The following is a 27874-nucleotide window of genomic DNA, read 5'->3' on the forward strand; positions in this document are numbered from 1 at the left end:
AGTTCAAGAGCCTGGAGGAAGGAAGGAAGTTTAACCGAAGTCTGATTAACAAGCATTTTGTTTTGAATGATCAGTGGGGACAAGCAGTTCAGCTAATCATTTATACGACAAAGAATGGGAATTTTGAGGGATCTGTGAGTCTTGTAAGTCTCAGGGGGAAGGACGGTTCTTTGCAGCAAGCCATCTTGTAGAACATGAAGGGATGACTCGATTTCTTAATCTCCAGGTAAGAGTTAACACTGAGGTCAGTTCTCCATATTGACCTTCGTGGTTGGGGCTGAAATTGTCCCTATTTTAGAGATGACAAAATTGCGCAACAGAGAGGTTAATTACTTTGCCCAAGTTCATAGCGTGCTCACTAGAAGAGGTGGAACTTATACCCACGTCTGTCTGACTCCAGGGTATCCAACCAGTCCTCTATCACATGGCTGAGACTGTAAGAAGAGAAGAGGGGTTATCACTGAGGCCGGAGAAGTCCCAGAAGGCTTCATGAAAGACTATGTTTGGAAGAATGGGAGGAGCTGACCAGGTAGTTAGGACAATGTAGATTATCAGGGTAAGGGCAGTAAGGTGAAAAAAAAAAAATAGAGGTGAAGGTAGCCAAGGAGGCCATTAAAGAGCTTAACTCTGTGACACAGAGGTTTTAACTGGAAAAATAATGAGCAATACAGTTACATAGATAGCATAGGGCCATATTGAATGGGTCCCTGAAGAAGCAGACCAGGGATTTAAGGCTTGAAGCAACAGTTAGGGGCCAGTCTTTGCTAGAGCTAAACAGGAAATAGCACGAAGGACGAAAACAGCCAAGGAAGATGAGTCAGGTGGTAAATGCAGACTGAATGAATGAATGAATGTTTGAATGAACGAGAAACTAGAGACCACAACGACTAGCCAGGGGGCTGTAATAACAATGCAGGTGTGGAGGTCTGGGGGTCAGACTGGGGTGAAAACCGTGTGCAGAGAATGAGGGGTAAACCGGGGGAGTATTTCAGAAGAAACAAGAGGATTTGGTGCCAGATCTGGAGAGAGGAATTTAAAGGGAAAGCTTCTCCCTTATTAGAAGCAGCATAACTAAAAACTCAGAATTTTTCTAAGTAGATCTCATAGAACTTGTTTTTAGGATCTGTTGATAGCATTACTCAAAATAACAAACAGACAGACAAAAAGATTTTCAAGCTCTAATGTGAAGGAGCAACCTGAGTAAAAGTTACACAGGTTTTTGGTAAATCTTCAAAAAGCCTTTAAAATGCTCACATGTAGGGACTTCCCTGGTAGTCCAGTGGTAAAGAACCCGCCTTCCAATGCAGGGGACATAGGTTCGATCCTTGATCAGGAAACTAAGATCCCACATGCCGAGGGGCAACTAAGCCCGTGTGCCACAACTACCGAGCCTTCGCGCCTCAACTACAGAGCCCACACGCCCTGGAGCCTGCGCGTCACTAGAGAGAGAAAACCCGCACACCACAACTAGAGAGCAGCCCATGCACTGCAGCGAATGATCCCACATGCCACAACGAAGACTCAATGTAGCCAAAAAAAGAAAAAAATTCTCATATGTATTGCACATCTCCAAGAAGGAAATATAGCAGGCAGTGTTGTCAAAAATAATCTGAGCATGGAATTCAGGTCTGGTAGAAAATCTGTGGGACTAGTGTGCTATAGCCCATCCTGGAAAATCTCCTAATGGTTACGTTATTGAGGACCTACTATGGGCCAGAGGCTCTGCCAGCCTTGACACTCTTGGTCCTGACAATCCTCTGCAATATTCTCATTATCCTGCTTTGCAGATGAGGATTTGTCTTAAAATCACTCAGACACCGAGTCTCTTAACTCCCAAATCCTCCTTCTCCCATTGCATCCTGCTTCCTTCCACATCATAGATATACAAGATCTTTGGAAACAGACTTCCCCGGCTTTCTTGAAAACACCTGATTACTGCATTTTGCTGAGTTGTTTTCGACAATTTCTGAAGTCCTTTCCTGGGATGCAGGATTTCATGCATCACGGGCCTGCTGATACCAGCCTGCAATCTGTTGGCATTCACCTGCTGTTATACACAGCTTCCGGTGGTATCACTCGGATTTTAGATTACTCCTCTCCCTTTGTTCCCCAGAACCTGACGTCTATAAACATGACAACACAGAAAGGAAAGGGCACGAGGAGCAATTTCCAGCTTCTTAATATGGGCTGGTGTGATGCGGGGAGGAGAGGGAGGGCACGGATGAGGTCCTGACATCTCACACGGCCCTGGAATTGACATGTACCACACTAATGCTCGCAGTTGCCGCCATCACAAACTGCTTGGTGTTAAATTTAGATAAAAACCAATTAAAAGATAACAAGGAAACATATGCTCGGGATGGCAAGGATCTGAGTGTTTACAGAAATATGACTTCTAGCTGCTGCAGGAAAGCACTGGCGTGTTTTAGAAACCTGAATCCTCCCCGCCCAACTCATTCTCCATCTTTCACCCATGGCCCTAGTTCATCTCCGCCCAAATGGCTTTCAGGGAAAAAACCATTTTGATTTTTACTGTGGTGGATGGACTAACTTGTATCTGAAACCCAGAGATCATGAAGATCACCGTTGACCCTTTTCCCCTACACTAGGCCGGACTACTGAGTCTGGGCTGGGTTCAAGGAATTGCTGGCATCATGCTTTGAGCTGGGTTCAAGGTGCTTCTACTTGGGGTTCCAGCCAAAGGGCAGGCTGTTAGTGAGATAAGGACGCAGGTGAGTAGGTAGGTTTCCCATTCCACCCTTGCATCTCAGCGAGGCATGCCTGCAGTTCAGGAGCCCCTAAAAAGGGAGATGCTGCTAGGATGGACACCCCAGAAAGGTGAGTTTGCTGTCTTTGGCATCCTCTGCCATGTCGGCATCCATCCATCCATCCAGCATGTACTATCATGAAAAGCAAAAATTCTGCTGCTCAGCAATCCACATCAGCTCCGTTTAATGTCTGGACTAAAGAGTTTTCAATTCTTGCTGTTCCATAATTGGGGAACTCACCACAGGAGCCACGGGTTTTCCATTTATGCCTACCTAGGAAACCTCCAGGGCTGGGCCTTGCCATGGCTTACCGCATCCTCACCCTCCACATCCAAAGAGTCACCTATTAGCGATATTTCCAAAAGTATTGTCACGCCCATGCTACACTTGACACTTCCTCCCCCTTACTCCAGACCCTCAGCAGTTCCCATCCAGTCTACTCCAAAATTGTCCTGACTGGTCAACCTATCTCTAGTTTTCACGTCTCCCAGTCACCCTCCATACTGTCCAGATGTAAGCTTCTAAGCACAATAGGAACATATTCTTTCTCTGCTGAAATCCTTCAATAACTCCTAAACCCCATTAAGATATAAGTAGGTCCTTCAAACCGCTCTAAGTTAGAAGTAGGAGGATAGGGCTTGGCCAGTGGGACCTTTATACCTGCCTCCCCACCCCAGCTCCCCCTCACGTTTTCTCATTCCCCGTGTTTATGTGCCTTGCCTTTTCCTACTTAGAATACCCTTTCTTCAGAGGCTGCCGGTCAATGCCACCCGCCTTCCATCTCTTTGTCCAGGCAACACTTCCGCCAGGAAGGTTTTCTCAATCCTACGGGCTAGGAGCCCATCTTCCGTGCTGACTGTTCTCCAGTCTCTTAGAGTCCTTATCACACTATATTGTAATTTCTGGTTTACTGGACACCCTCCCACATATTTTATGAACAGCTCCAGCGCAGGGCCCAGCTCTTATTCATCAGCATATTCCGGACACTTAGCATAGGACCTGGGATTCAATATACTTTTGGCAGTAGGTACTTAGTGAGTGTTTCTTAAGTTGTGGAATGGAATTCTCTCCCCAGGACTGGGATAGCAAGGTAAGCTGGGCAGAGTAAGGATTTTATTTTGTTCGCTATTAGGTTGACAACGCCTAGTAATAATAAAACTGTTAAGAGTGGACAATCTCAGGGAGGGGGTGTTTATCCTGGGACAGCTTTGTGGGATGATCCAAAATTCAAAGAGATGTACCCAGGCAGTGGAACAAGCGTCCCGAGCCCTTCCGGTTTTTAGCACAGGCAGAAAGCAATGCACAGATCTGTGAGACAAGGATGATGAATGATCAAGCCTGGGTTCCTTCTGGTTCTGCCACTCTCTGTGTGACCACAGACTAGTGTCTTCACACTGTGGGCCTCAGCTCCTCCCCTTGGAATTAGAGGTACAGGTCTGCCAGTGGGAGGAGCGGGGGCATCCGGCAAGAGCTCATGGTCTGCGGGCAGACGTTCTGCATGGGGAATGGTTCCACTGCTCAGCATTCCAAGGACCTGGGACAACACGCTCGCTCTGAAGATACCCCAAGGGACAGAGCTCTGCTTTGCAAAGTGCCTTTCAGGGCTTTACAATTCAAAGTGAAGCCATTGTGACTGAGCACAGCTCACCAAGACCCTTCACCAGACAAGGTCATAACGTGTAACCTACCTCCACACTTCATAGGGTGGTGAGAAGTATGAGATATATGAAAAATACTAATAATTGTAAGTTTCTGCACATATATTACCAGGGCCTTTGCAGTTATAATATTTTAGGATTCTCTAAAGGAACACTGCTCTAAGGCAATGATGTCTGACCTACAAATCTCACTCAGCAGGACAAGACAGCCACCCACTGCCCTCTTCACCACAGCCTTCTTCTGATTCTCCCACCTCCCGGCTGCTCCCTCACGGTCTCCTTTGCTGAGCTCCCCCGCAACCTGCCACCTCTGCTCGGCCTCTAAGTGTGGGAGCAACTCAGAGCTTGGGCCTGGGCCCACTTCTCTTCTCTTCTCCGTCTTCCTCCCTGAGCGAGCTCGTCCGGGATGAGCTGGTTGAACTCTGCAGGCTCAGATTGGCATCTCTAGCACTGACCTCCCTTCTAAGCTCCAGACCTGCACATCTAACTGGCTCCTTGGCTTCTCCACTTGGCTGTCTCCATGGAAACTCAAAGTCTGCATGATGCTCTAGATTCCCCACCATCCCCCAACCTCTTCCATCCCATTGCCCCCCAGTTTGTAAATGGTGCTCCAGCATAATCAGTTGCTCAAGCGAATATCTAGGAATTATCTCCACTCCTCTTCCCCTCCTCCACCCTGTCTTCAAGTTTCTCTATTCCACAAACAAACCTTACCCTGTTCTTTCCTCTCCATGTCCACTGCCAGGGTTCCTGCTTTAGGTCCTTAACTGGTGTCCTTGTGTCCACTCTGGCCTCCCTTGAAGCTATTCTCCACCCAGTGCAGGACGGATCCTAACATATAGGCCATGCAGAGTCACGGGGCAGTTGCCTCCGTGACTCTGCATGGCCATCCTTGTCCTTTCCAGCTCCAGCCAGGCCATGGTTTCCTCACTCCCTAGGCTGCAATCCCACTGGGCTCCCCCACCTCAGGACTTTGCACTGGCCACTCTCCCCTTCCTGGGATGCCTTTTCTCCAGCTCATCCTCCACATTTCAACATAAACACCACTCATACCCTCCCTGATGACCCTTTCTAAAGAGGATACTGACCCTGTCACCCTTTATCACAGCACCCTCTTCATTACCCTTATTACCCAAAGTTTCTAGTATTTTGTTTATTCTTTATTTACTTGTTTATAGTCTGTCTCATCCACGTCTTCTCCATGAGAGCAGGGATCATGTTCCTTCTACAGTGATGATTGCCCAACACCTACACAAAGTAGAAACTCAATAAACATGCACTGAATCATCATTCCATTTTTCCATCATTCCATCATCAACCATGTTTTAAAATGGTTGATTGAATTATAAGAGAGCTTTTCTTTGGTTTCAATTTGCTTTTATGTGTATCTGTAGATCATTAATGATCTTTATCAGCCCAACAAATGCAGAATGCATGATCTATACAGGGCCCAACACATGAATTACCCTTGAAGGGAGATATTGTGGAAATTCTCAAGAAATAACACTTCTTGGGCTTCCCTGGTGGCGCAGCGGTTGAGAGTCCGCCTGCCGATGCAGGGGACGTGGGTTCGTGCCCCAGTCCGGGAAGATCCCACATGCCGCAGAGCGGCTGGGCCCGTGAGCCATGGCCGCTGAGCCTGCGTGTCCGGAGCCTGTGCTCCGCAACGGGAGAGGCCGCAACAGTGAAAGGCCCGCGTACTGCAAAAAAAAAAAAAAAAAGAAAGAAAGAACACTTCTTCTTTCTACCCAGCTCTGTAAAAGGATGCAGCGATCAGTAGAGCTTGGGGGCTGGCGTCTCCTGATTATCTACATCCACATTACTGTGATCAATATTGATCGTGAACACACTGCGAGCAGAGTCTAAGGCAACAGCTATGGGGAGACGCAAAGAAGTGGGCAGAGTCCCTGCTCTCTAAGGGAGAAGGCAAAACAAGAAGATCAAATAAAAATACATAAAGCCATAAATGCCCCAAACACATCAATATAAATAGAACCAATTACCACGGTAATCGACTGGCTTGTAATAAAGTTACAGGAGGGACCAGAGCAGTCAAGGTGGGCAACAGAGGCGCAGGCAAAGAGTGGCTTTATAGGCTGCCTCTGTGGAATCAACTGATTAAAGAAAAACCCCAAGGAAACAAAAAAATGTCAAGGGAGTCCGGGATGTTGGTCTACCCGATTAGGCTGTTTTTCCCTGTCACTGGCACTCACATTTCACCTACAAAGCACATATTTTAACTGGCAGATTTATTGAAAAATTGCGCTGGAGAAACGCTTCTTTCTACCTTTCTTTTTCTTTCTTTCTGTGTTATTTTTTTTATTAATCGGTCAAAGAAAAATTGACTCTTTTGAACCTGCTTGATGTTTGCAGTTGCTCCAAACTGAGGGCTTCTGTGGTGTTACATTCTAACTATGTGGAATGAACCCTGTCCCCTGCCAGACTTAACCAGGTGGACGGGCCTTGTGTGGTTATGACTTAGCCAAGCTATCTATTCCTTTCTAATCATGTTAGGCTTTAAGGGGAGATCGGTGTGACCACTTCCTGGAGCCCCAGGCCATGAACTCTGCTTAGGCAGGTACGGTCCCCTCTCTGGCCTCAGTGGGCAGTCACCAGAGCACAGGTAGTCTACAAACAGCCCTGCACGAAGCAGCAAGGCAGTGGTGTGGCCACCACACGTGACCCAGCGATGGCCCAACCTGGTCCAACAGCCCCTCGCCCCAGGAATTGTTGGTGGTGCAAGGGGTCTTCACCTAAAGCTCTCCACGTGTGCCCCTTTGCTCCCCCTCTTCCGTGTCTCACAGATTGCTCCTGGGGGCAGCAGCCACCTTCAGTATGGGCACTTCAGTAGTTGACGGGATATGCAGAGACCTGCCCCCTGAGAAACTTTCCAAGGAGTGGGATGAACTCTCAAGGTGGAAAGTATGTTCCGGACCTCGTAGTGACCTTCTTTGCCTCTTTCGTGGGTCCCCCAGAGGGTTCAACCATGCTGTTCCATAGATACTGACTAGCCAATTGCAAGGAGAGAAGGAGTAAGATGAGGCTGGCAAAGGAGAGAGTTATGCTTCACACCTCAACATCTAGAATCCCACAGTGGGTTAGGAGCCTTCTTTTATTACCCATCATATTCCTGATGCCCAGCACAGCACCTGATCTACAGTAAACAATACACATTTCTGAATGAATGCTTAAACATCATTACCTTGCAGAACTCACAGCCTTCCCGCAAGGTGCTGCCAGTTGAGGTCTACGTGTCCCTGACTCTGCTGGCAGCAAAATTAACAGCAATAATGTCAAAGTACACTTGGGAATTTTTTAGAGGGAAGTTGATCTGATTGGAAAACCATCTTCCTCTCATCAGTAACAGAGACAGAAATGATGTATTCTGGATCCTTTGACTGTTGTAACATTAATCAGCTGCGTTTTGTAGTGTAGTTGGCAGTTGGGGCCAGGCTTGAAAACGATGTCAACTACTCTCATTTTTTTTTCTAAATTAATTACCTACCTAATCCATTTTTTGCTGATTTTCTTGACATTAGTTTTTTCTCATGTATTTTTAATTTTTCCTCTTAATTTACATCTTTTAATAATTGAACCAACTTCCAAAGAGTTCCATGAGATTCAGGGAGGCTGTCTCTTAACAACAGAGGCATGGAAACTAGGAATGAATCAGAAATGGTTAGTGGCCAAATGGGTAAGCTTAGATGAAAGGGGTTTGTTGATGTGTTGGTTTAAGTCACAGTAGTTTTATGTCTTGTGTTTCAGTTTAAACACAAGTTGCATGTTACACCTAACACATACTCCCTTACCCCCTCCCTCCCTACAAAGAAAACTTTCCTACTTGCTTTATTTTTTAAAAAGCAATTATAGGAAAGGTGGTAAAAGAAAGATTATTGTTGGCTCCTACAACATTAACTGGTAGCCAGAAACTTGAAATAACGATTGCAAATTGGAGGTCCACACATGGATTTACCCCAGTTCCTAGTTTGTAATCCCAGTCACTGATCACTTGGTTTTTGTGTTTTTTTTTTTTTTTTTGGTACACAGGCCTCTCATTGTTGTGGCCTCTCCCGTCGCGGAGCACAGGCTCCGGACACGCAGGCTCAGCGGCCATGGCTCATGGGCCCAGCCACTCCACAGCATGTGGGATCTTCCCGGACCGGGGCACGAACCCACGTCCCCTGCGTCGGCAGGCAGACTCCCAACCACTGCGCCACCAGGGAAGCCCGATCACTTGGTTTTAAAGACTAGTCTATTTTTCTAATGCCAAATCCCAGAACATGACGTAATTCCGGGGTCGGGGGGCAAGTGGATAATGTCCCCCACACAAAACAATCAGTCCTATGGCTATGGAAGAGGGATGATGAGCGGGTGGGCTGGTGCCGGGGGGTTGAAGGGGATGGTGTTTGAGGAGATGCTGTCCTGGACAATATGCTGCCATTTCCACTGGAAGAGGAAAAGGAGGAGAGAAAAGTATGGTATTTGCTCATTTATTCATTCAACCAATATTTACTGATTGCCTGCTAGATTCGGTGCATGGCGTTATGTATTGCAAAAGATGGGGTAGGAACAGGCAGTGACCTCAGAGATTTGCTAGAGACACCCCTCACCTTCCAGAAGCTGGTGACCTCCTCAGGCCTCTGAGAATACAAGAGTGTTCCTCTAAAGCAGATTATTCATGGAAAACAGGAGGAGACAGTAGCCTAACAAAAACCCAAAAACTATTAATCAGTTATCTTTCTACCTCAACATCCACTTATGTTGGAACCTGGGTTGTTACTAGGGCCAGGGTCCCACCTCTGGGGCACAAGAGGGATCAGAGTCCACGTCTGTATGCAGGCAGCAGAACCAGATGGCACAGGCTTTGAGTTACAGGTAACAGGGAAGGCTAGTACAGCTGGACATTTGCATGAATTTTCCCCCTTTGGAGAATGCACCTGACAGCTGCTTTGCATTTAAAAAGCAGTAACACCCAGGCTGCTTATCAAAAAAACGTCCCCAGGGATTCTTCTCCACAGAGAGCACATTCTTATAGCCTCCCTTACCCCACCAAAAAAAAAAAAAAAAAAAAAAAAATCCCTCTAATATGGGTGGTGCTTATTTCCTGGTCTTTTCTTAGCAAAGGAGCTATAACTGGGACTGAAAAGAGCAGCCAAAAGATGCGATTCTGGTCTTAATTTTTGTAATTTTGGTTTGACGCCCCTTGTTCCACTAGCCTAATTAGTGATTTGTGACTTCTAAAATATACATCAGTGTTTCTGTGAAGAAAAAATTTACCCAGTTTCACTGACATCTCCTTGGCATTTTGATCAGCAGCTATTTTGTTCAAAAATAGTGAACTGAACGGCAAATCTCACTGAAATAATGCTAGTACTAATAATAGTCATAATAATATGTCACAATGCACTGAACAGTTACAGTATGCTAGACATTGTGTTTCATAAATAATTATTGTATTCGACCCTTACACTATCCTTACTTGTAAGCTAAGTATCAATAGCCCTATTTTACAGACATGGAAACTGAGGCTCACAGACACTAATTAAACTTCTCAATAAAAATTCTGATGCCAATCTGACTCTAAATCCTCACTATAAACAGCTGCATTACTCCTTCCATTGCAATATCAGTTGAGTTAGCCTATTTATCCTTGAGCCAGGCATTATTAAATGTTGCATTCTGTTATGAGAAGTAGAAATCATTTGCTGAATATGTAGAAGTCACAGAACACCAAAAGTAGAAGAAACTCTAAGTATAATCTAATTCAAGTTAGTGATTATACAGATGGGAAGATGATTTTGAAGAGGGCTAAGTAATTTACCCACGGTCAGCTGGCTGACTAACGGTTCAACTGAGACCAATAACCCAGATCTCCTGACTCCCCATCCAGTGCTCTTTCCCTCAACATGCTGCCTTAGAGTTGGATGGACAATATAGACATATTACCACTTAAGACACAGGCACCCATCCCAAAAGATGCGGGAAGCCCAAGTGATGTCAAGTTCAGATTTCCACATTTGCTGCAGGATTTCCCATTGCCTCACCATTTATCTTGTAATTTTTTCCCAACATATTTTCTTGTGCAGACATAAACTATTAGTTTTGGTATGGAGACCATGGCTTAAGACCGAGATAAAAGTCATGGTAGATATATGTATTGTACTCGTGGGTCTAGAGCACCATGGCCAGCCCACCTGAGCATTGATCTAAATGTTGGATAAAAGACGATGGGCTAAACAAATTGATCCCAGCTTAGCTTGCTGAATCTAGGAAACAGAACAAGTCTGGCTAGAAGTAGAGCTTCTTCTCTCCATATTCCACCAGAGAATCCAGGCCTCTTTCTTCTCAGTCATGTTGGTTAACAGTCTGATATTTACCAACTAACTTCTATACGCCCTACCTGATGCTAGAAGCTATGAGAATTCAAAAAATTATGAAGCTTTTGCATTTGCTATGTCCCCTACCTGGACTGTTCGGCCCCCCGATCTTTGTGTGCTCTGTCTTGTCTGCCAGGTCTCAGCTCAAACTCACCCCTTCATTACCATCATTGAGGCCTTCTCTGTGCCTGCCATCTTTGTTTTTTTTTTTAACCTCTCGGCATGCAGGATCTTAATTCCCAGACCAGGGATTGAACCTGTACCCCATGCAATAGAAGCATGGAGTCTTAACCACTGGACCACCAGGGAAGTGCCCTGTGCCTGCCATCTTAATCAGCTCCCCCACCCATCCTCCAGTCACCCTCTATTACACCCCCTGATTTTAGTTTCTTCATAGTATATGTCACTATCTAGAATTATTGCTTTCATTTGTCACTTGCCACTTTCTTTCTCTCTTCACTAAGATAGAAGCTCCACAGAAGCGGGAAGATTTTCTGCATCATTCACCATTATTGGACCAGTGCCTACACCAGTGCTTAGATATAGAAGGAACTGAATAAATGAATGAATGAGCCCACTCTCCGGAAGCAATCCATCAAACTGTAAAGGGAAAACTTACATATTTGGAGGAGAGAATAATCCAGAAAACTATATGATCAACTACTAAATTGTACATTATGGACAAGATGTCACTACTGTCAGGCCCATCATTATATGAAAGAAGTTTGACATCACCACCAGAATTGTCCCATCAACTAAAATAATAATAGCCAGGTAAAAATATGAAACTCCAATAATTTTTGGTTTTGAGAGGAAAAAATGGGGACCTCTTGAACACTATTTTAAAAAATAGAATGTTTGAGATAGTAAGATGAGGACAGTGTTGCCTACAGCACAAAGTTTTTTTAAAAAAACAGCTTATCACCTTTAATCCTGATCGTTGGCATGTTTCCAATTCCCTTCAGTGCCTGAGGGCTTAAGACTGTTCAATTCTGCACACAAGCCTAATGATCAATGGCTTAATCAGAGAAAAGTCCTGGCCTAAAGTGAAAACCATTCAGGCTCATCCTCCTTTCTGTGAGACTCTCCACTGTGGAGATGATACCAGGACACAGCCCTGGAGGCTACCGTGCCATGGCTCCCGTGTTGAAGTTCCTGCACTGGACAGGAAGAGCAGGGATGATGGGGAAACCCACTCCCTGTTGGTCTTTGAGGAGAGAATCTAGCTTTGCTATTCAGAATGTCGTCCTCAGACTAGCAGCTCTGGTGTCATCCAAGAGCTTGTTAGACATGCAGAATCTCAGGCCCCACCCAGACTCACTGAATCAGAATCACCATTTCAACAAGATCCCAGGTGATACATGGCATATTAAATTCTGAAAAGCACGGCTGTACAGAAAAACAAAAACTCCTCCAGAAACTGGGTCATCATCATATATCACGGCCAAAAAAAAAAAAAAAAAAAAACCCACAACAAATAACCAAAAATCCTGAAAACTCAAGATGAAAGGCAGTGGATCCTTCTTGAAGTCTAACCATGGTTGACATCTGGCCCTGTAGTGGTCACTTTAGACCAGTCACCTGGCTTCAATTCCATCTCGATCCTACTTCCATTTGGCCCACTCATCTTCCCACCTTCATCTCTTCTTGTGCCTCTGGCAGGCAAAACAGCAAGCTGCCATTTGCAATGTATCTCAGTAGGTGAAGGCACTCTTATCCTCACTCTGCCACTTACTGCTTAGATGACCACATGCAAGTTATTTAAGCTCTCCGAGGCTTTATTTTCTTATCTATAAATAGGGAACGTAAGACTTAAGTGATGTGTATGTTTGAGGATTAAATGAGAACACTTATGTAACAGGCTGTTTGGTAATATTATTTTGGTAACTTCTTCCCTCAACCTACAGATCCACTTTACTCCGGACTCTGCATCAGAGCCTGGGGACTTGAAGACTCAAAATAAATCCTCACACATATGTTTAGAAAAGCTCAGATCCTCTTGGAAGCCTCTGTTTATGATACCACCCGGTTCAGCATCAGTGGCACCTTCATCAGGCCTGTCTGCCTGGGAATGCCATAGAACAGATGTCTTCTCTAAACCTCCTCTCTGCTCACTTCAGGGTTTTGCATGTAGCAGGCCCTCAGCAAACGTTTGTTGAATGAATTAATTAATCACTGAAAGAAAATAGCTGTATGCCATAATCGCTTTGCCACTTGTGTGCTAACTTTGTCTTCGTAAATGTGCATAAAGAGAGCCTTTGCAGCTGGTTTGCAACCCTGGGGTCGTAAAACATAAAGCATTATACAAACTTAAGTTATTACTCTTCATTGGCATCAAATACACAAGACTAGGTCTCTGCTGACCAGCACTCACAGACTGGATCAGAGGCTGATGGCTGCTTCAGCTATTGTTTTTGCTTCAGCCATGGAAGAAATCTGTTCACTATCCTGGGCAGAGGAGCCAACTGAGTCTTTCTTGGGCTCTGTCCTCCCAAAAAATAACTGATGAAAAATAGAAAACGTGGCATCCTGTGTGGTAGAAATACAATGCCATCCAGGTGGCTTACTTCTTTCTTTGATTCTAATCTAACTTAAGACTTCTCAGAGCTAGAGGGTCCCCTTAAGGGACAAACTCTCAACTTGTGTCTTGGAAGAAGAGGAAGCTATTCTTCTTAGCTTTCCCCATGGAAAGGAAGCAACTGGCTGGAAACCAACCAACCAACCCGCTGTGGATTATGCCCCAACCCCCAGTGGATTATGGACTACAAGGTACAACAGAAAGGAAGAGCTTGCTTATTGCCAATTGTCAACCCAGATAACCCCACTGATATGCCCCAAAAGCAATGGCGAGGAAAAGCTATGGCAAAGGTCAGATCTAAAGTAGCAATGAAAGTGATATCGGAAAAGAAAAGGAAGAAAGATCTGAGGAAATCCACTCCTGAATGGAGTACCAAAAAAAGAAAAAAAAAAAAAAAAGAAAGAAAGAGAGAAAGAAAATGTACTGAGCTTTAGTGTGTCAGGTTGAGGATTAAAATTAAGCCCTTGGAAGTTCTTATTTGAAGCAGGTTCAAATTTTGGTCACTTCTCTGGAATCTACAGATCTGTGGCTCTTTTTACTGGTTTCTTCTGAAGTAAGAACAAAATAAAGGATCTATTCGTTCAACAAACAGTACAACAGATGCTAATAATATGCCAGGCCCTGTGTCAGGGGTGAAGACTCAAAGATTGGTAAGAAATGATCCTATTGTTTTGCACTTCCTCCCAGATTTCTATCCAAAGTTCAGCTCTTCGTAGATACAATTGTGTGATTTGTTTTTTTCCAGTTAACTTTCTAAGTCTTTAGATAACAGAAACTTTTCAGAATATATTTTTCAGTGTTAAAAAAGTTTTATTATAAAAGTGGCACATGCTTATTGTAGGAAGAGCAACACAGAAGTTTTTAGTACAAAAAATAAAAGCCCCTACCCTATACCATATCCCTAATCTTGAAACAAACAGATAACTTGTGTGTGTGTGTGTGTGTACATACATACACACACACATCTAAATATACATAGATAGTGAGAGGGAGGCTAAAGATTATACTTATATAGATGTGTATATGCATATATTTATATATAACATTTTGAAAACAGACAAGACCCTAATATATCTACTTTTCTGCAACTTTCTTTGCTCACTTCCACATAGCTAGGAATAGAATATATCTGGATAGATAGACAGTAAACTGTAGTAATAGTTGCCTGGTTGCCTCTGGGGAGTGGAACTAGATGACTGGGAGATAAGAGTGAGAGGAAGATGTATTTTTCACTTTATTCTGTTTTACACATTTTGCATTTTTTAAATAAACTTTTTAAATTACAAAAAGGAGGGAAATATGGTACATGCTGCCAAGTCTATTATCATGGGAGACAGTCATACAGGGAAATGACAATACAGGGAAATGTCAAGAGTGCTGTCAAAGGATATATATAAGGAGCTCCAAGAGCATGAAACAGGAAGCAAAGAATTCTGACTAGAAGGAAGGCTTGGTGGAAGTGGTGATGCTAGAACTGGCTCTTGAAGAGTAGAAAGGTGATGGTAGAATAGGGGTAGATAGAGGACAAGGTTAGGTAGGCTCAGAAGTGTGGAAAGGCTCAATCTCCTCTTCTGAACCAGTGGGAACCTTGACCCTGGACCCAGAGTTGGGGCCTGACACTGGGTCAAGGTATCATTTAATTGCAGATGACAATTTATAGAGCTGAAGGGGGCGATTAAAAGACACAAGCAAGAAACAGAAATCATAGCCAGGAAGACTGATCTGCTGATCCTAAGGGCCTAAGAAGAGAGTAAGATCCATCCAGAAATGAGGCAAAGGAACAGACACCAGGGAATGGAGTAGGGTCAGGGGGCCGGGTGGGCAAGAGAGGGCCCAAGAGAAAATTTCTGAGTGGGACGAGTAATTGTGGAGACTTTAGAGCACATACCTCTGGCCTCAGACTGGAGCAGGAAGGGAGACTCTGAGGGCTTAAACTGTCTGGAATCAAATGCAAGGGTTTTGGACTGATAGCAAGCAGTCTTGTGTCATCAGAGTGGAGGAATGCTCGGGGTAGGGAATGGTCAGTGATGCAGCAGCCAGAGAGGGTAGAGGGTGTGGTAGGCTGAATATTTGCTCCCAAAGATGCCCAGGTCCTAATTTCTAGAACCTATGAATGTTACCTGTGCCTGGCAAAAGAGAGTGTGCAGATATGCTTAAATTAAGACTCTTGAGATGGGGAGATTATCCTGCATTATCTGGGTGGACTCAATGTAATCAAAAGGGTCCTTAAGTGAGGAGGCAGAAAGAGTCAGAGAGAAGACCATGTGACTCAGACATTGGAGTGATGCACTTTGAAGATGGAGAAAGGGGCCACAAGCCAAGGAATACAGGAGGCCACTGTGAGCTGGAAAGGGCAAAAAAGGGGTTCTCTCCTAGAGCCTCTAGAAGGATCCTCCAGCCCCACTAGTACCTTGAGCTTAGACCAGTGAAACTGATTTTGGATCTCTGGCCCCAGAACTTTCAGGAAATAAATTTATGTTGTTTTAAGCCACCAAGTTTGTAGTCATTTGTTACAGCAGCCATGGGAAACTAATACAGGGAGTGAAGCCATGTTCATGCTGAGAAGGCAGTAGGGCATTAGTGACGGGCTCCAAGCTCAAGAGTCATGTCATTAAGGGACATTTAAAAAAGATAACAGATAGTGAAATGCAGAATGGACGAGAGTGGCAGGAAACTGAAGAAGGCACCTGAGGATGCTATTTCAATATTTCTTATGAGAGCTGATACTGTAAACTCATACAATTTTGAGAAACGGACGAGAAGACACCTGCTGAAGCAATATTTAGGGGGTAAAAAGAACAGAACTTGTAAATGGTTGAATGTGGAGGGTGGAGGAGAATATAAAAGACCCCTCACTTTATATTTTGACCCATCAATGTGGTTCATGAATCTACTAGCAGATACAGAGAAAAGAGATGCTGATCATTGAGGTGCCTATAGAATATCCAGGTAGAAATGGTAAAAACACTCACAGACAAATGAGCTTTTGAATTTCAGGGAGAAGGGGAGGATTTGAGATGTGGGTTGAGGTAGATACAAAAGAGAATCACCCAGCAACAGTGAAGAAGAAATGAACATTAAGGGTGAAATCCTAGAAAATGACCAAAATGTAAGCGATTTCTTTAGAGGAGTGAGGGCAAAAAAGAATGAGAAATAAAGGTCAAAGACTTACGAAGAGAAGCAGGACAGAATAGCATCAGAGACACAAAGGGAGAGGATTTGCAAGAAGGCAGACCTGGCCAAAAGGGACAAATTCTTTAGCTGAGATAGATGAAATGGTCACAGAATAGAAAAATGAACCTCTGCTTATAAAGTCTTTTTTTTCCTTCTCCAGAGCAATTTCTGTAAGGGTGACGGGGCTGAAAGCAATTACTGGAAGAGTGAAAAGAAGTTGAGGAAGTAGAGAAAAGATGTATAAACTACTTACTCAAGAAATTTGATGGTGACATGTTGAAAGGAAACAGTGGTAAAAGAGTTGCATATTTATAAAAATATTATTTTTTGGAAACTAGAAGGTTGGCGAAGGGATAATTGTGGCTGAAGAGGTCGCAGAGATGAAAAAAGGGGAGGCTAATGAATGAGTGAGGACTAAGAGGAAGCAGAGAGGGAAGGAAGCAAGTGTACAGGTGGAGAGATTCGCCTGAAGAGGAGGAACTCACTGCATTTCCTGAGGCACAAGGGCAAAGGATGATGAGAAAAGATGGAAGTCAGTTTAGAATTAGAGAGAGTGAGGTTGGAAATTTCAATTCAGATAGTCTTTATTTGCTCTGTAAAAGAAAAAGAAGAGAGGCTAATCTTAGACTGTGAGAAATGGAAATATGTTATTCATGGGCTCCAGTCAGACTTATCTTAAGACAGGTGCTCCTACATAATGGTCTGACCAAACCATATAGTGGTTGTACGACGAATAAGTGGCTGTTGAATACAAGGCTGCCTCCTGAAGATCTGTTCAAAAATACCCATCTCTGAGTTCTTATCAGTCAGGCGTACCTAAAGCGTTTTATGTGTCTATGATAAAACCCACGTGGGAAGTCACCACATCAGAAGAGCTTTTAACCACCGTTCCCACCGAGACAACCCCAACTGCCATCACTAACAACCTCAACAATAACAAACACTTGCTGAGGGACTGTCATGTGCCCGGCTCTGTGCTGGACCCTGGGATTTCAAAGTTGAATAAGGCATAGAACCTACCCTCAAGAAGTTGTGTAGTGATTTGTAGAAAGAAGAGGAAAGTCTTTTACTCAAATGTGTCACCTGAGAAAGCCTCTCACATAAAGGGGTCTTCTAGGATCCATAAACTGTCAGAGCTGGAAGAAACGACAGAAGGCTTTACAGGGGAGATGCCTATAGTTGATTGACTAAACACAAGTCACCTGGCAGATTCTAGAGTCCCAGCCTTTCAGTCCTGTGATCCTTCCATTTCATTTCACCCCGATAAACCTCTTTCCTATTCAACCCATAAGCAATTTTAGGTATCTAATCATAGGTACAAAAGCAAAGAACACAAAACCCCTTTTCACTGGAAAGTTTTTAAAGTTAGAATAGGCAAGAACATATAATTTAAGGACTCGAGTCTAAAAAGGTGTCACTTTTATGCCATGGTAGGTATAGCCCTCTCAGAACACTTGTCACCACTAGTGTATAAATTCCATTCCGGAGCAATCCTCTCCAGAGTGCAGAAAAGCAGAAGAAAATCTTCCTTTGTCTTATGCACTTATAATCCTTAATCAGTAGCATGCTTCGTGCTTTGGGAATAAAAAGAAATTAGTGCGTAGGGAGAAGAAAAATATTTATGGGTAAGAATCACATCCAACAATAAGAGAGATAAACTCTATGACACAGAGGTAAGATTCAGGAGTCAGCTGGGGGGCAGGTATACATGGACAACTGCAAGAGATCAAAATAAACATACTAAAATATTTGAATATCTTTTAATATCAATAACAAGCAAGGGGTGATATACATCATATTTATGAGAACTAAAGCCAACAGATGGACTGTGACAAAATTAGTTCTTGTGTGTAAGAATGGAGAGGGATAGGGCATAGTGCCAAGGCCATGGACAAAGTTCCCTCCTGGGCTTCGCATTTAACCTTAAGGATACTACAGTGCTCAGGATAGACGCAAGAGGTAGAACCAGGAGTTCTGAGGAATGTCAGACTCGCATCTCCCAGCAGTCCTAGAGCCTGGCAATCCTTGAACCACTGGCAAACAGAAATAGAGGAGGCTTTAGTCCTTTGGTTCAATCGCTAGGCTCTGGCATGGAAACATAACAAAGTTTTGCCAGCTGGAGCTGGTCTTATCGAAATGTGCTTACATTATACTCCTTCTTGGCAAACTGGAATCAGAACAATTTTAAGATGCTGAAGTTTGAAGGGATACAAGAAGCCTGCGGTTGTCTCTTTGAGCTTAGAGGAATCAGGACCTGGGGGGAAGCCTGCAGTCCAGGTACAAGCCTCTTGCTTCTTTTGGAAGAAAGCTCCCAGTCAGAAGAGGGGCTCTCATGCCTCAAGACAAAATAGAAATCTGTATGGAGCTCAGAGAACCAAGGGCATCTCAGCCACGGGAGCATATTTTCTCCCACTGTAGCACTGACGACAGCAGGGGGTCCCTAGTCTCAGAGGGACCCTTGATCATTAAATCTTAGGATGACCTACTTCTTGAGTTTTCACTGTGCTAATTTCATCACTTGCCCTTTAGCAACTCACACATCCATAATTTGAGCTCATCAGAATGCCATGAGGATAAGCTCAGAAGAAGAAATTCCATGAATGGCAATTCTAAACCAGTCTTGGTTGATCAGAACACAAATTTACCAGCCAGTACTCCTCCTACATCAGAAGGTGATTCAAAGGGTCCCAGAAATTCCAATTTCTTATACTTACTTGGACTGAATACTAACTTGCCATCAAACAGTGGACCAAGATTTATTTGGGAGGCTGTTATCCAGAGCTACACAAACACCTGGGGCAATGGAGATTTCCTCACAGCACAGAGCAGTAGGAAAATTGCCCCTAAACACAGGGCAGGATGGAGTGAGAAGGGGTTTACTATGCAATTACCGGAAGGGGTTGCCAGCCAGTGTAGGATGGGATTGCTGGAGGCAGGGAGTGGTGGGGGAGACTGAAACGCTCTCCTTTTCTCCCCCACTCCATAAGAACCGTCTAGTATTTTGCCCGTGCTATGGTAACAGGATGCATGGTGGCTGGTAAGCCCTTTAGAAGACTCCCTCTATGATAACCCGCTCAGTGGTCATACAGTTTGGACCCCCTCCTGCATATAAAGTTTCCCCAAATACTCCCATTTTGACATCTGGTTTTAGCAACCAAACCTTGGCAATTTAAAGGGTGGGCAAGAACATCGAGGCAAATCTGAATTAGTCCTTCACCTACAGACTCCCTATTTTTGGTCCTATGGATGTACCTAGGCAGCCAGGACTTGCACAGGGAGTAGAACTTGCTGACGGGCATGTCACTCACCTTTGCTGATGTCTTCGTATTCCAGCCAGAGTCGCCGCTGGACCTGCTTGTTTGGGTACCAGATAGAGCAGGATTCCTCAAAGCCGTAGATAGCTTCCTGGATGTAATGGTTGCCAAACTGGTCCAACAAGGCTACAAAATCCCCACGAGATGTCGCCCCGTCTAGGGAGTGGAGAGCATTGCTGAGGGCTATGGAGAAAGGTCACCCAAGAAAAAGAGTGAGGACTTACAATATGGGTATCTGGATTCCCAGGCCAACCAGCCTCAATGTGCAAGTGTCATGTGGCCCAAAGTGACGTTGGAGAGCTGGCTGGAGCTACCAGGTACTTCCAGGTAGCTAAATCAGACATTTCATTTCCTAAAAGAATATTCCTTCCACCCAGTTAGTTATGTTGTTAACTTCGTGCAAGTTAAGTATAACATTATCAAATCTCCACTACCTCCCTGCTTAAGTCAAAGTTTTTTGTTTCAAATCACAAGTCATGACATTAAATCAATTTAGTGAGCTCAAATAATAGCATTTAAAAAATGAAAAAGAATAGCACAGTCTAAAATAGAAACGCAAATACCAGCAGAGAACATTTCACTTGGGAAGATGAAGTATGGCTTCATGAACCTTCTGTGGTGTGTATGTGGGGACATGCCTGTGCACAAAGTCACGGTGTAAAATGTGCTGTAACTGTGGGTAGTGACCAAAAAAGTTTTCAGGATGCTGCCTTCATGCAGAGAAATGGGTATGGGAAGATAATGGAAGAAGAAAGATAAGGAAAGCCACTAAAATGCTGCTTACATTTATTTAAGAAAATCAAAAGTATAAAGACTTTGAAATGGCAAATGGAGGAAGGAATCTGTTTGCCTCCTCCCCAGACAAATCTCTTTGGATTTGCCTTCCCTGTTTAAGAGATTCATATTTGTCAGGAAGATAACCTATGACAAATTTTCCAAATCCAATACCTTCTCTACCTGACCAACTTTGTACAGCCTTCTTTTTGACACACCTGTGTCCTATCAGGACAAGGCAGAGCCCTGCCCAGGCTTGAGACCCCAAGTGCAGAGGTCCACATCGTCCATGATGCCATGTGTGGCTTTTAAAAGCACGTGGCAACAGAGATATGTGATTGTTATCCCCTGATATGCATAGCACCTGTGCTGCGTGCAAACTGAGTATGTGAAAAATACTGCCGTATTTTTCTAGGATGACGAGTAACCTTGCTCGTTCCAAGTGTTTTCTGCACCAGCAGAGCTCACTTCAGTAATAGCCACATCCCAGTCCCTTCTTGCCAAGAACTCTTTCGTGATAGAAAATAAAAAGTTCTGAGTCCCTTTGTGTACTTTGGAGACGTTCTATATCCTTAATGCCTCTTCTTTCTCTAGTATATGTCTCACTTCTCTTCACAACTCTCTATTTATCACTAAGATTTGAAGAATACTTATACAAGGTGCCTCATTTTTCTGTTTTGGAACAATTTATCCTAAGTTCAGAATTCACTACTCCTTAACTTATTAGATATAAAGATATATATGCGTATCTTTACATATATAAAACATAGATGTAGATAAATCTACATTCATCTATCCATCCATCCATCTATCTTGCTTACTTGCTTTTAGGAACCATAGCTATTTTCTATTTTTCCACTCCCCTTCCTCTTTCTTGCTCTCTTTCCCTTATTTCTTTCATCATATAGAACCTCTAAGGTATAGTAAAGTATACTCTTTGCACTTGGAAAGTTTTATTCTGTCAATTTATAAAAAGTTTGCTTTCGCATATCCTCTCTATACACTGGGTGACTCCAGGAAATACGATAAAGTAAGTGCTTAAATTTATCTCCAGTGGTTCCCGCCTTGCCCTTTCCATCTCTTCTATTATCCAAGATAAGACTTGCAATTTAATCTATGCTAAGAAAATGATCCGATTCCAGCCATTTGCCCTGAAGGGTGAATCGAGTGACTAGGTTACAGATCTCGTGGAATGGCTACATTTTGGATGGCATCTTCAACATTGATAAAAGGCTTGTGCCCTTGGGAAGGAATGCCACACCCCAGGAGCAGGTGGGAGGGATGGCTTGCAGTTGTGCTCACCCTGAGAGACGGTCACTTGTTTGAGTTTGATGTGGTACATCACAGAGCGGACCTTCCAGTGCTGCAGGACGGGGTATCCGGACACCTCACTGAAGTTCACCATCCCTAGGGACAGAGGAAATGCGGGCTCAGTGCATGCAGTGGATTCTCAAGTCCCAAGTCTACTGGCTTAGGGGGTGTAATTGTGAGGAAATGAGAAAGCATTTTTGGATGGAGAAAATTTCTGGAATCATAGTAACAACAGCTATCACTTATTGAACCTATACTCCGTACCAGGCATTCAGCTAAGCACTTTGTATATAGTCATATGATCCTTGCAAACTAGGTGTTATTGTCTGCATCTTATAAATGAGAAAACTGAAGCTTAGACAGGAGTTTGCACAAGGGTCCTAGGCCACCAGGTAGAGCCAGGATAAAGTTCCAGATGTGTCTGAGACCAGAACAGGGTTCGTAACTATTCTACTACAATACTCCCTTAATAAACTCATGTGAAACTCTGGGCTTACTGTAACACACAGGTTTTTACACTCTTTAATAGCTGCAATAATTGACTCAGCTCAAGTTCCTGATAACATCGATTGTTGTGTCCCACTTAACTGATTTGTGTTCCGTATCTAAGTTTTAATTACTCTGAAGCTGATAATGCTTGTTTCGTCTTTACCAGGAGGGACAGTGTCAGCATGACTAAGTTAGTAAGGGGCAGGAATGGGCCCTATACTGAGTGTCATCTATGTGCAAGACACATGATAGGCACTTTATTTGTGGTCCCTATTTTACAGATGGGAAAACTGAGGCTCTGGGAAGCCAAGTTACTTATCCAAGGTCACTCTCAATAAATATATCCTTGTAGCCTCTTAGTGATGTTGTAATGAGCTGTTCTTGCTTGAACACCTTGTAGAAAGAGTGGCACTCTACTTGAATTCTAGCCATTACTATAAATATAAAATGCTACAGAAACAAAATAATTAGGCCACAGGAAATTAAAAAATCACCTTGCTAAGTTTAGAGCACCAATTTTGGCTTCATTTCTATGCCTGATGTATGCACATGTGTGCGTATATATGTACATATGCAAATATAATGGCCACATAAATTTAGATAGACAGTGAGCGTGTGTGTGTAAATATAATGGCAATAATACATATGTAGTGAATTATCCTGCCATTTTGACCCATGCTTCCTTCAGGCTAAATCAACTAATTTAGTGCCTAAACTGGATGAAGAGTAGGTAGGATTAATTAGCTGCTTGTCAACTGATCAAATTAGCTGAGTGATTGCCAAATTTCCATTTCTGTGTGAATCATATGGGAATAATTATCGGTAGAAAAACAGGAAAAAAGGTCAGAAGAGGTGCTTATTGAATCAATTGCTTAAATCTGATCTCAGGTAATCAAAGATAAGTTACTTGAAACTAAAAGAAGGTTTTCAGCAATTTTCCTTTCAAATGCTCTTCTGTTAGGGCATTAAGCTTTGTGACGGCAGTCATACTTCTGCATACGCTGGCTTTTCGCCTTTATGTCAATTGTAAAAGCGTATAAAGGAAATTCTAACTTTACAGGTTTAAGACTCCAGTCACATACCTCCAAGGTACGTTTCATTCGAGTTATAATGTGCATGTTTTGTAAAACTGTTCTACGTAGTATGCATTCTCTAGTGATGCTAGCTCATCAGCTTGCTGTTATTTCAGAAACTCTATTAATAAAAAGACAGCAAGCCCGATAAAGATTTTTCAGTATATCAGGAAACATTCCCTTTAATGGACTTGTTTCCTAGCAGGAAAAGAAAAGGGCAGGAAATCAGGAGGCGGGAGTTCTAAGGCACCCATGCTGCCGAAGGGGGCAGTTTCTGCCTGCCAATCAACTGGCCTGAGCTTCCTCTCTGGCTACCTGCCCAGGGGACCTTGCGATTCTCAGTTGTTGCATCTGTAAAGTGAGCGGCTTAGCTCAGATGACCCCTTGTTTCCTTTTCAATTCTGTGATTCCAACCAGCTGTGTGACTTGGGGCTAGGCAACTCCTTTCTTTCAGTTTTCGTATCTGAAAAGTGGGGATGATAGTATTCATCCTGCCTACTTTACAGGTAGGTTGTCAGGACAAAATAAAGTTACGGGTATAAAAGCACATTGAGAAAAGCTAAAACATCGTATACATACATGGTTTCCATAATGTTGTCACCCTCCTCCCTACCTCTCTCTCATCACTTCTAATTGTGTGAACTTGACATTTGTTAATTGACGTTTTTGTTATAAATTCCCAGGCCTTAGTTCAGGTCAGTAGAGGGAAGGGAAAATAAAAGAAGCACGGGTGTTGGCGGTGGGCAGGGATGACAGTGTCCCACATTCGCCCAGGATGAGCCAAACAACCGAACTCCATTACTTCACTGCTAAACAACAATTCTACTGAGTGCCTTTATGCTGCACCATAGTCAGGGAAACAGTTATATAACTGTTAATTCTTGGGAAATGTTGTTCTGTGCCCACTTACAGATAATATTTCCATTAGTTAAAAGGAAAGGGATATTTAAAAATATCTATTTTCTTGCTGAGTCATAGGATTCTTTCTCGGTGTGCCCTTGCAATGCGGTTAGTCCCAGTTTTTTATTTCATTTTATTATTATTTGTGATACATTTGTGAATGACTTTTTTTCCAAACAAAATATCTGTTTTCTCAAGAAAGAACATTATTTTTCCCTACATATGCTTGAAAAAAGAATGACTGAATAGACCTATGTGATAGAAAAAGAAAGAAACAAAGAAAGAAGGGAGGAAAGAAGGAAAGCAAGCAGGCAGGCAAGGTAGGAAAGAAAGAAAGAATAGAGAAAGAAGAAGGGAGGAAGGAAACAAGAAAGGGAGGGAGGAAGGGAGGGAGGGAAGGAGGGAGGAAGAAAGGAAGGAAGGAAGGAAGGAAGGAAGGAAAGAAGGAAGGAAGGAAGGAAGGAAGGAAGAAAGAAAAAGAAAGAAAGAAAGAAAAGAAAAGAAAGTTAGTTTTCTCCTGTTATTTTATTGAAATGTCAAGGGGATGCTTAAGATTCCGTGATTATGGTGCCCATCGGACCCATGAATGTGACCAGCAGCCTCCTCTTCCTCCTTGATCTGCCTCTGGACTCTTTTTTTTTCTCAGCTGAGAGACTGAAAATACAAATGGATGATGGCCAGACCGCATGTAAAAACAGAACTCTGACCCACAATCTGCAGCAACCAGCCCAGCAAACCACCCTATTATCTACAGCAACCAGCCCAAGAAGCGAATCTACCGTCTCTAAGTCAGACTTGTAGGAAGTCAGACCACCATCTCTTCTAGTTCAGGAAGCCAAATAATAACCCCTGTAACAATCAGGCCAAACTCACCAGGACTTGGTTAATAACTGACAGCTTCCCTAATTTTTGTTCTTGCTTCCAAGTTAGGTTCCACCAGAGAAAGTCAAATAGGTCTCCTAAACATTTACCTAAGAATACCTCACTCCTGGTTAGTTGGATCACCTGCCAACAGCTTACATGCCTATCAGGGCATATCTGAAGCCCTCCCTTTTTTCCACTCTGAAGCTTTCCTACTTCTCTGCCTGCCTCTCAGTCTCTGCCAAAACGCAAGTGATGGTGGCTGACTCCCTTGCTGTGTGTAAATAGCCTTCACCTGTTTTCATTTTGTTGGTCTTCATTTATTTCCACACAACTTATAACACCAAAAAGGCTTGTAAAGCATAAGAGTTCTTAACTGTTTTGGTAAGGAAGAAGGTAATCGGCAAGATAAAACACATACATCAGAAAATTTCCAGTACATTCTTTAAGCCAATAATTCTGAAAGCTCGAAATAGCTGTTATGTGTAAAAGGATTCTCTAGTTAAATAGATTTGGGAATTGCCGGGCTAAGTAAAGTGAAAGGTATTTCTTTAGTGCAGGACTTCTTGGAATCTGTTCCATGCTCAGGTGCTGCAGATTGCTGAGAGGTAGATGCTACTTCCAAATTATTTGAAGATAGAACCTATTTATGAGTGGAGGGCTGGTTTTTCATGAAAAAAACATGCTTGAAAATGCTGATATAGAAGAACCTGAAGATCACTTTCGCCCAAAAACCTTTTAAGCTTGTAGGTTTATGGGGACTGTGACCTATAATAGCACATAGTGCGGCATGATATGACATTCTCTGTATGACTCTCAAGAAAGATACAATTAAAATGTTACCAGAATTAGGAAATAAATATGGAAGAAAAGTAGTCAACCATCTCTAACTGATTCTTCTAGTTAGTCTGGGCTTTGAAAAACAAGACTGATTCCTTCTTACATCAACGGAAATACCTGCTCTTGGACTAACTGGTATCACTTCTTAATCAAAATACATTAAAAAGAAAGGCTGGGTAGAAAACTAGCAGGTCAAGAAAAGTTCTCTCTGTACTTTTAGGAATGTCACTGTCTCAAGACCATGAAAAAGGAAAGGTCCCACCAGGACATCCTTCCACTCCTTTTGCCTCTGATATACCAAATCAGGAGAGGTCCAAGGGCACAGGGAAGAAAGAAGTTTCTCTTGTGGATTTGAACAAAGTTTGGATCTTTTTCTTATTTCCAAAGATGGAGATTCAGGCACATGTTTTTCTGATGCTTCTCAGATCTCTCCTCCCCAAAAAGCTCAGGTAGCATCCAGGACTACTCTGTGTCTTCCCAGCCTGACAACTGAAATCTCACTTCCATGTAAGCTCTAATGTGTGAGAGAGTTGCCCTGGTGACTCTTTAAACAGAAGCCAGGTAGTTTATTGGCAGTGTGGAGCCTGTCCTGCTTCTGTGCACCATCTCACACCTCCTTTACAAGGCATTTTACACACACCCAGCAAGTGTTTCTCAGCCAATGACATGGAAACAAGAAAGCCAGATTGCCAAACACTAGAGACGTAGGCTTTCAGGACACACCCAGAGGTGCACTTTAATTTTTTCAGGTTTGTGTGTGTGTGTATGTGTGTGTGTGATCTTTTAGAAGGCAGCTTATTTCGATGAGATTTATTTCTGGTCCAGAATATATCTAATTGTTTTCTCCCTTGCTCCCTTTCCTTCTTCTATAAGGAAAGCACAGTTTGGTAGTTTGAATGTTCATATTTTCTTTCTTCCTTGGTATATTTATATATTTAATAAACATACATCTCAGTATGTATCGGGAACTGTTTTTAGAACTTCATGAATATTTATTCCTCATACTAATCCTATAAGAAAGATAATACTATAATATCCATGTTTACAGGTAAAAAACTGAGCCATGGAGAAGGTAAGTAACTTGTCCAAGATCACACAGCCAGTGAAGAGCTGAGCTTAGCTGTCAGGATTCAGAGCCTAAGCTAGTGATCACTATGCTATACTAACTCAGACAGACCTACTTCTAATCCCATTCCGGTCTAAATGAAAATTTCGGACATAACTTGATATCTGAAAAAGGCTTACACTCAGTTCAAGTTATTCTTCAGAAAAGGGGAAAATAAAGGGGAGAAGGGTCTAGAATAAGGAAGACATAGAATGAAGAAGGGAGAGGAGTAATGGAGAAATGAATAAAGCTGACAATGGAAGAGCTGATGTCGAGACTCCTAGTAGGTGATGCTGAGTTCCCGGCTGGCTGCCTCTTAAGGGTCCCTGGAACACTTTGAAATGCCTTCTTTGGTCCAGGAGGTGCTAACTGGGGGTCTTTAGTGGCACAGAAAGGAGAAACGACCCCTAGTATTCCTGCCTCTCCCAATCAGCCCATACCTTCGTTCCACAGTGAGCCGAGGAGAAGAGTGCCGTTGGGCTCCAAGCAACATTGAGTGACAGGTGTTATGATCCCCATCTTATGATGGGGGCCATGAGACCCCAAGAGACTGTATTGTCTAATGTCACACAGCTAGAAAGTAGCAGAGCCAGGAGTCAAACCCAGGGTCGTCTGACAACAAAGCTCTAGCATTCTCTACTCTCTCACACTG

General features: G+C 43.2%; 1 protein-coding gene across 4 annotated transcripts in view; it reads right to left on the minus strand.

The window, feature by feature from the left end:
- The window catches only part of ASTN1 (astrotactin 1), a 329036-nt gene that overhangs the window by 61002 nt on the left and 240160 nt on the right, over positions 1 to 27874 (minus strand). For all 4 annotated transcript variants that reach the window (XM_067728733.1, XM_067728734.1, XM_067728731.1 and 1 more), the window contains 2 exons: positions 21946 to 22050; positions 19864 to 20052 (listed from right to left, as the gene is read on the minus strand). In XM_067728733.1, the coding sequence (XP_067584834.1) occupies positions 19864 to 20052; positions 21946 to 22050 (294 nt within the window). The remainder of the gene's footprint in view (positions 1 to 19863; positions 20053 to 21945; positions 22051 to 27874) is intronic.

This window comes from Pseudorca crassidens, chromosome 2 (genome assembly GCF_039906515.1).
Source record: "Pseudorca crassidens isolate mPseCra1 chromosome 2, mPseCra1.hap1, whole genome shotgun sequence".
Taxonomy (NCBI): domain Eukaryota; kingdom Metazoa; phylum Chordata; class Mammalia; order Artiodactyla; family Delphinidae; genus Pseudorca; species Pseudorca crassidens.